Here is a 9,464-nt window from a genome sequence, read left to right as displayed (position 1 = left end):
GTAAGATGTGAATAATTGAGAGGAAATGTGAGAATATTATTTAAAAAATATGGAAATTTTTTATTTATTTATATCTCGTAATTAAAATGATGTGTTATTAACGTTTGACAACTTATGTCATGTTATCTTAATTCAAGTTAAAAGGTTGTCAATTGTTATAATGGATAATTTTTTCGAAGAACAGTGTACTAATAAAAACATTTTAAAAGTATATATTGTTATAATAAGAAAAATTAAAAATACAATGTCTATATAAAATATAATTTTAAAATATGTTGTTATAATAAAGAAAAATGAAAGTATAATATCATAATAAAAACAACTTAAAATGATACGCTGTAATAAGAAAAAAAAACAAAAATACGATGTCATAATAAGAAAATTTGTGAAAATAAGTTGATAAATATATATATAGGGGTCTATTCAAGGAAGAACTGAATAGTTTGTATTAACTGTGAAATCCGATCTTAACCACAAATCAATTGATAAATTAGGATATTTATAATTTTGGTAATTTTCAATTAAAATTTTAATGCAAGGACATTTTAGGTATTTTTTCTCATCTCTTCTCTCACCGTCCTCCGGCCTCCGGCCTCCGGCCACCGTCCTCCGGTGCAGTGATACCTAAAAATATTGACTATGTTAAACAAAAAATACATTGTGATACCCAATCATATATAAGATGCATTGTGATACCACTGTGTTACATCTCCGATCAACTTCAATGTGATACCCAAGCACATATATGATGCATTGTGATACCATTGTGGTATCACCGGAGGACGGTGGCCGGAGAGAGAAGAGAGGAGAGTTTTAAAATACCAAAAATATCCTTGCATTAAAATTTTAATTCAAAATTATCAAAATTATAAATTTCCTAATTTATCTATTGATTTGTGGTTGAGATTGGATCTCACGGTTACCACAAACTAATCAGTTATTATTTGATTAGGCCCTTATATATAGAGAGTTTGTTTCAAAGGCAACCCATCATATTTGTACAAACCAATACAACCCAATAAATCGAAATATTTATGGAAATGATGATAGTTCATTTGTTATGATTTAAATATTTATGGAAGATGAATAAGATTAATTAATTATGATCAATATTTTATATTAGGAAACAATCAAAACCTCTTCGAAATTACATATTCATCAAATTAAATGGACGGTTGAGATTGAGTTGTATTGGTTGTACAAATGTAAGGGGTTGTATAATAACTCAACTATATATATATATATATATATATATATATATATATATATATATATAGTAAATACAGAGAGTAAATTACATGTTTGGTCCTTATGGTTTTTATAACATTGGAAGGGTACTCGCGCAATGTAGCGAGATATATCTCGATTTTAATGTTTCATTTTATTCATTTTCTCTATCGATATAATACGGTTTTACGTGCTTTTAGAAAACAATAATATTTTTATTTTGAACGAAATATAACTTTGAAAAAAAAATGTATCGATATTAATATTTAATTAACTATTTAAAATCTTTTATTTTCTGTGTAATTTCTTTAATCCAATTTTTTATTATAATTTAATTTAGATTTAATATCAAAGTAATTTATTTTTATTTAATAATATAATTTTTATAAGGATAATAATTAGGTATTCTGTTAAAATTCAATGATTATCCTAATTATATTTTAATTTTTTATATTTAAAATGAAATGTTTATCTTGTATTTGGTTATGTTTATCAGCAGTTAGTTACACGAATTAAAAAATAAAGCTTTAATAAGCTGTACTTATACACAATTTAATTGTAATATTGAATTTTAAGTAATATGCATCAATATACAGTACTTCATGCATAAAATATTGTTTTTAAGAGTTTTTGTCAAATRCTTTATAGTATAGTATAGATGTTCGGTCCCTATACTTAAAATGATTGAAATGTCCTATTAATTAATCTATTTGTTAGAAAAAAAAAATCTAACAGAATTAAATTTAGGAACCCGACGTGTTATAAAATGCAAACCTTAAAGATGTAATCCATAGATATTTTAAAATGGGGGTTCAGAGTATTAAAACATATAAACCATGGGGACCTTAGATGTAATTTACTCTAATATCTATTGTAACTAAAATTAATTAATAACTTTCAGTTAATTTGAATTACTATAAATTAATACTTATAAATAATTAATAGTTAATATTTATTAATATTGATAATAATAATTAATAATTAATAATTAAAATTAATTAGTGTTATAATTGAAAAGAAAAGTCTCAAAAAGCTCCTCTTAAGTTACTCAAAATAGTTTATTAATAAATAAGCTAACTTACAAACTACTTTATTTGTATTTAACGGGTATTTGGAATTGTTTATTTGAAATAACTTATGTTTTTTATAAAAATATTTATTAATTTATTATAAGTTAGAATGAGTTAAATTTTTCAAAAACTTTTTATTACCGGTCTAACACAAATATAAGTTGTTTATCCGAATATTAAAAAATGTTTATTACCGGTGACATACAATTTACAAGTAATCTCAAACACCCGTTAAATTGATTCTTGTAAATTTACAAAAACGTTGCATTATTGAAGTTGTTATATAAGAAGCTGAAAATTCAATGGTAGGAACACGAAAGGTTCTTGGCCACATAAAACTGAGCTGCCCTATCTCACCTTCTTGGTAACTTCCTCCAATCTCAACCCGCCAAAACAGCCCCCATTTCACTATAATATGAAAATCCAAGATGATTACGATGTTTACATTAAATCCAAAACTCCATTTTCAATTGACTTCGTCGTTAACTTCTATTCTACTCTTTTGGTAACACACATTGATTTCAAATCTTCATGCGCTACGGAAGTCTAGAGAGAGAGAATACGCCATATTCATCCTCATTAACTGGTATGTATCTGATTCATGCTTTCTGGTTTCTTACTTATTAGCGTGTTTTTGAAGTCAATAAAGTGATTGTAAAGGGATATTCTTGTGCAGTTGTAGATGAATCTGTAATTGTAGTTGTAGAACGCGTTTTTGGACTTTTAATATAATTCTATAGGTTGATTTGGTCCATATTAGTTCACGAACAACTGTAGTTTGATTTGATTTTTGATTACTTTATCTTAACTGGATTGTACCATTCTGAGGTTTGGTTTTTTGATTTCTGCGATTCAATTTTTCATTTGCTCCAGCCCTGCTGTATTATTCCGAGTCAACTCAGTTGGTGGATCGGAGATTTCGTGAATCACTTATCGTCCGTGGTGGTTGTGTTGTTGTTGAGTTCTTGTTTGATTCATCCACGTTGATTTTCTCGGCGGATAAGATTCCCAAGGGTTTCACCTTTGTGTTTGTAAACACATGATGGAGCTATTTAGATTAGAGAGGCATCGATTGCTGAAGTCGATGTTGATCATCTCCGTACTATATCAGAATTTGCATTTTTGCTTCTCTCTCAACGATGAAGGTATCAAAATCCATCTCCGATCATTGTGGTTTATAATTTCGCAGAATTGGAACAAACTGGTTCTAAATCAGCTTTTTTCTCTTCCTCTATCCTCATCAGCAGGATCCGAGTTCATTCCAATTGTACTTGATTTTCCTTTCTTTTTGATGATTTCAACGCAGACTGTTGATATCTACATGTACTGTCTGCTTGCAGGTTTTTCTTTGCTAAGATTTAGAGATAGAGTGGTGAATGATCCATTTGGGGTCTTGTCGAATTGGAATGACGATATTGGAGGTGCCAATCCATGTTCCTGGTTTGGTGTGAACTGCTCCAACGGACGCGTTGTGGCTTTGTAAGTAGTTCGTGTATGCGTTAACTTGTTCAATAAAATTCCGAGATTTGCATCGTTGCTGGATAAGTTATGGTTACGTTATAGACTCTGAGTTTTCTGTGGCTAACGGGTCTCTATCATCTTTTGAACTTTATATTATATTCACAGGAACCTGAGAAATATGTGTCTTGGAGGAACACTTGCTCCTGATCTTGGAAATCTAGCTCACCTAAAGTCTATGTATGAACAAAATTAACTCCCCCCTTCCGGATCGCAATTGATAAATATACTTACGGTTCTCATGAATCAAGTCTCAACAAATTTTGTGTATGCAGAATTTTGCGGAATAATTCATTCCATGGTACGATTCCTAAAAAGATCGGACAAATGAAGAAGTTGAAGGTGTTGGATCTGGGGTACAATAATTTTGGTGGACCACTTCCGTCTGATCTCAGAAATAGTCAATTGCCGAAAATTCTGTAAGTTGGATTGAACTTTTGCTTATTATTCGTGATTCTAACAAATTCATCATCAATGACATATCACCTCTTTTCTCAAACAACTGTAGATCACTAGACAATAATGAGCTTCTTGATAGCATTTCTCCTGAAGTACAACAACTTACGTTGTTACCTGAAGCTGAGCAAAGATCGTATAGGAACAGAAGGGAAATGACAGGGTATGTTCCTAGCAATGAAAACTGATTCATTTTGTGCTTTTAGTTGGACTACGGGCTATTGGGTCCAGTTCTTATAGTAAATCTGCTTATAACTCTTTGATAGTAAGCTACTAGTAATCTCCTACCATTTTAGTTGATTTGTAGGGAATGTTACACTTGTAGTTTTTAAATCTTTTGAGAATCCTGTCTACTTTCAATGAGCCCTGACAGGATTGTTTTTTTGAAATGGTTGACAACAGCTGCTCTAGTACTTTTCAGGAACATTGCCCAAACTGGAGTTGAGTCCCACCGGAAACTACTAGTAACTGTAGACGATAATATATCTGTTCCGCCAGTTACAGTTCTCCTTCCGCCACCATTACCATCTCCGCCCCCAATATCACCATCACCTTCACCATCTAAATTTTCACCAACAGGTGCACCAGTGGCATCACCATCTCCTTCTCCTGTACCCTCAGCTGTGGCAAATCTACCCCCTCCAACTCCTCCCACAATCCTTGACACTTCAGCTCCCCTTCCTACTCCTTCCGCAGAAAGAGGTTCAAACTCCAAGAATCATACGGTTGTAATAGCAACTGTTGTTGTAGGAGGCTCTGCTTTGGTTGGCATTGCAGCGTTACTATTATGGCGATGCAATAAAGTGGCGACTGTTAGGCCTTGGGCCACAGGACTAAGTGGGCAATTGCAGAAAGCGTTTGTCACTGGTAAAAGTTCTCGTCTCATATTGCCTTTTAATGGCATGCTTGTTCCTTGAATTAGATCAAAAAGGTTATAATTTCCAACTAAACTTGTCTGAAAACCAACATATCAGGGGTACCAAAGCTAAAGAGATCAGAGCTTGAGGCAGCTTGTGAAGATTTCAGCAATGTTATCGGTTCCACTTCATTCGGGACTATATATAAAGGGACATTGTCCAGTGGGGTTGAAATAGCTGTTGCTTCTGTGGCTGCACCTTCTGCCAAAGATTGGTCAAAACATCTTGAAAGCCTGTTCAGAAAGCGGGTAATTTTTGTATAAATATCAGTTCTTTTCTTTCGCTCTTAAGATTTAATTGTTTCCTAACCACTTCTGTTTCGTTATCATACGCAGATTGACATGTTATCGAAAGTGAACCATAAGAATTTTGTGAACCTTCTTGGCTATTGTGAGGAAGATATGCCTTTTACCAGAATGATTGCGTTCGAATATGCTCCTAATGGAACACTTTTCGAACATTTACATAGTGAGTATCTTCATTCTTATGATCCTCTTATAAAGATCTGAAATCAAACTTCAAGTAGTCAAATCTGAAAATTTTGTTAGTTCTGGTAGAACCCAGAATGGAAAATGAACAGTGTTACATTAGTGAATATTGTTCTTAGTTTTCATCTGATCTATGATGTCAATCATTTGCCTTCATTTTTCTTTCTTTTAAGTTGTGAACTTTGCACTTTGCAGTACAAGAAGCAGAGCATTTGGACTGGGCAATGAGGATGAGAATTGCAATGGGGATGGCATACTGTCTTGATTACATGCACCAACTAACACCACCCATATCCCACAAAAACCTTAATTCTTCATCCGTAAACCTCACCGAAGACTATGCAGCCAAGATATCAGATTTCGGCCTATGCAATGATTCATCTGCTGCGAACACCGAACCAACTCCTGAAAGTAATGTTTACAGTTTTGGTATCATATTGTTCGAGATGATAACAGGCAGAATTCCTTATGCTGGAGGTGATGCAATCGACGATTGGGTATTAGACTTCTTGAGAGGGGAAAATCCCATGATAGAATTAGTCGACCCGACCTTAGATTCTTTCGACGCAGATCAACTTGAAGCAACCAGTAAAGTGATAAGATCTTGTGTTAATCCCGACCCAAGAAGGAGGCCGAAAATGAGAGAGGTTACTTCTAAACTAAAAGAGATGACAAGAATATCGCAAGATGGAGCTACACCGAAAATTTCCCCTCTTTGGTGGGCCGAACTTGAGATATTGTCGACCGAAGCAACATAAAATACCCGTAAGTATATCCGTCTTATAAACCGAAGGAATCGGGAAACATGTATATCTATATCTATATATATATGTAGTAGATGTACGTACATATATAGAAGAAGAAGAAGAAGAAGAAGAGGGTGTTGTTTGAAGAGTTGTTTGATAATGGAAAATGTGTGCGCGAGTTTTGGCAGAAACAAACCAGCATCTCCTGCACTACTTTCATTCCTTAAAACTACGGTATGTTTTACATCCTTTGTATCACTATTCACCAATATTTGTTTTTGTTTACTTTTTGAGACTGAATTCACTGCTATACAAATGCTGTTTCAGAAATTTTATAGAATTCCAAATGTCAATCAAAATTGCTAACAGCTTTTTATTTATTTCTTTGTTTATTTATTTGTGTGTTTATAATCCCTCGAAATTGTAATATTCTTCTTTTTTCAAGTATTTGTATTAAAACTTAAATGTTTATTTTTTTGTTCATTAAAAGGGTTTTCGTAATAAAATCACATATTTGGCCATTGTTAAAGGGTTTTAAAATATGTTCTGTCATCATCTTATTGTATTATTTTAAGGCCTGAAAAACCATACGTAAAGGGTCGATACGTTTGATTTTTTGATAAAATAAAGATCGGATCTTGGATTTTCTTCTTCTAAATTGTTAGTTCGAATTTTTTTTACTGTTATTTATAACTGAGGTATATGCAAATTGAGGCTGATACCTGTAACTAAAAAATAAAATACAAGCTGGAATTAAAAATTTGAAATGTTTAAATTATTAAAAATAAATTTGAAGCGGCTAACATTAACATGTGTGGATTGTGGAATAGAATGGTAGTCGTTTTCTTGTTTTGGAACTGGAACGTGTGGAAAGTGGTTGCCGGCCCGTGGTTTCTGTGGTCCTTTTTGGTTTGCCAGCTAAACTCCATTTGGAAAAACCATATGTTTGAGAAGAATTATTCTTTTCTTTCTTTTATTTTTAATTATTAAAAACAAATATATTATAATACAAATTTCATTTATTTGGTTTTCTATATTTATAAAAAATAATCTTGACATTTTCTTTTTAATAAATTAAGCTTTTAAAATGACATTGAAATAGTCCTTTTCAGAATAGATAACATATACGTTTTAAAATGACTTTCAAATTTGTTGTAAATCAAAAACAAGTTGATGTTACTTTCTCATTAATTTTTTGTTTAAATAAAGAAAAAGTCAGAAGTGATGGTTGAACATTTATTGTTAATTTGGATTTTTGGTTAAGAAACGTGAATCGATGTAAACGTCAAATTAAAAATTATAAAGTTTTCATTTTTTGTATAGTTTGTTTATTCATAATTTTATTATAATTTAAATATTTTAGATATAAAAATAACAAAGTGATTTATTTTAGTTTTAATGATTCAACATTTCATTGTGTTAGTAGTGATATAAATGTATCTTGTATTTAAATGTATTTATCAGTTAGTTTTATGAAATTCAAACCTATAGCTTTAATAAACAATATGTACATGTATAAATCATATAAATGAGTTAAATATTTTATAATATAATAAAAATAATTTATTTAGGAATAAATTTAAAAAAATAAACAACAATGAAAGCAATGGTATTAAAAAGGTTATTTATTCGATTCATGCATATAATTCATATGTTTGTTTGTCAAAATATGAACTTTTTTTTGGCAAAAATAAAAGTTCCATAATATTGATTTTTCATCACAAGTTGAATATCCGGGAATTGAAAGATCAAGCAACACGTACATATTCGTTGTATATAAATATTATGTATTTAAAATTTTTGTTGATATTATCATTATAATCTTCAAACCTTTTGTTGTTATTATTATTAACTTGGATATCTAACCCGCTATGCGAGCTGACTAATCTTAGGACGACCACCCACTTCGCGGATCTGAACCTCCGTGGCCACAAGTAGATTTTTATTTCTCCTTGAATTCGAACCTACTTTTAACCTTTGAAGTCCAAACTCAAACCAATTAAGCACCAACTTTGTGGTTACCGTTTGATCTTTTGTTATTTATTCACATCGTGATCAAGAAATGTCTACAAAGACTACTTCAAAAGAAATCATTATCGACATACACAATGGATAAGAAAGCCAACGATTTCATCTTGTCAACAAGCTTTAATAACATTTGGTCACATGGATAAAACAAACACAATGATTTTCTTTAAAAAAAATAATTTCCAATTAAAATTTACAACTTGTTTATAATCTAAGCTAAAACATCAATCGTATGATTTTTATTCGTTTGAAAAACACCACATAATTTAAGTGATTATTAAATTGTAAGTTTGAATATATTTGAAGATGTTAAAATGTAAGTTCGAAAAATAATGGGTTTTATTTATAGTGGCAATACATGTATTTTAAACATCTATTATGTCTTCAATTATCTAAAACGAGTACAATATTCTTTTTTAGAAATTAATAGCTTGAAATGTAATTGATTTCTTATCACCAAATAATATAATGACATGTAGCGCTATTTACGCATAAGAAATTTGCAAAATACGAATATTTTTTAACGATTAATGAAAAACGTGATTAATTTTTTATGTCGATATCTTTATGACATTTTTAGAACGTTAATAGTTTACTTGACCAATGATAATTTAAAATTGAATTCTTTTTAGTGCGACAAATTTTTAAAATTGACTAGCTTTATAATTGGTTGGAGCGTCTAAGACATTAACTCATTTACAGGTTTATGATTCTATCTTACCAGTTTTCTCTTTTTCTGCACATTTCATAAACATTTCACCTCTAATCATGGACCAATATAGGTTTATATAATAGAACTACAATAATAAAAATCATAATATAAGACGATAATAAATAAAAACTATAACAAAATTTAATAAATAAATCACAATAATAAATTTAAGAGGAAATAAAATTAATAATAAAAATAGTTTTTACATAAAATAAAACCAACAATGATAAATATAAAATATAATACTTTTTATAAATTAAAAGATGTAATAACCATCTATTGTTTTAGTTAAATTGATATTT

General features: G+C 30.4%; 1 protein-coding gene across 1 annotated transcript; it reads left to right on the top strand.

Annotated features, from left to right (window-relative positions):
• Nucleotides 1-2,838: 2,838 nt before the first annotated feature.
• LOC112517128 (inactive receptor-like serine/threonine-protein kinase At2g40270) lies at nucleotides 2,839-6,799 on the top strand. The gene is made up of 10 exons (XM_025124466.1): nucleotides 2,839-2,883; nucleotides 3,171-3,442; nucleotides 3,638-3,776; nucleotides 3,924-3,995; nucleotides 4,091-4,234; nucleotides 4,324-4,434; nucleotides 4,693-5,138; nucleotides 5,246-5,436; nucleotides 5,524-5,656; nucleotides 5,872-6,799. The coding sequence occupies exons 2-10, from the start codon at nucleotides 3,337-3,339 to the stop codon at nucleotides 6,432-6,434; spliced, it is 1,905 nt and encodes a 634-aa protein (XP_024980234.1). The 5' UTR covers nucleotides 2,839-2,883; nucleotides 3,171-3,336; the 3' UTR covers nucleotides 6,435-6,799.
• Nucleotides 6,800-9,464: the final 2,665 nt, after the last annotated feature.

The sequence above is a fragment of the Cynara cardunculus genome (assembly GCF_001531365.2).
Source record: "Cynara cardunculus var. scolymus isolate 2C chromosome LG 1, CcrdV1, whole genome shotgun sequence".
Lineage (NCBI taxonomy): Eukaryota > Viridiplantae > Streptophyta > Magnoliopsida > Asterales > Asteraceae > Cynara > Cynara cardunculus.
Note: the sequence above shows the minus strand (reverse complement) of the source record. Positions and strands in the feature narration are given on the sequence as shown.

Excerpts from the sequence above, each read along its gene's own strand:
- LOC112517128 (XM_025124466.1), top strand. The coding sequence starts at position 3,337 with ATGATGGAGCTATTTAGATTAGAGAGGCATCGATTGCTGAAGTCGATG. Across the intron at positions 3,443-3,637 it reads CTTCTCTCTCAACGATGAAG|GTTTTTCTTTGCTAAGATTT; the intron begins GTATCAAAATCC and ends GTCTGCTTGCAG. Across the intron at positions 5,437-5,523 it reads AAAGCCTGTTCAGAAAGCGG|ATTGACATGTTATCGAAAGT; the intron begins GTAATTTTTGTA and ends TATCATACGCAG.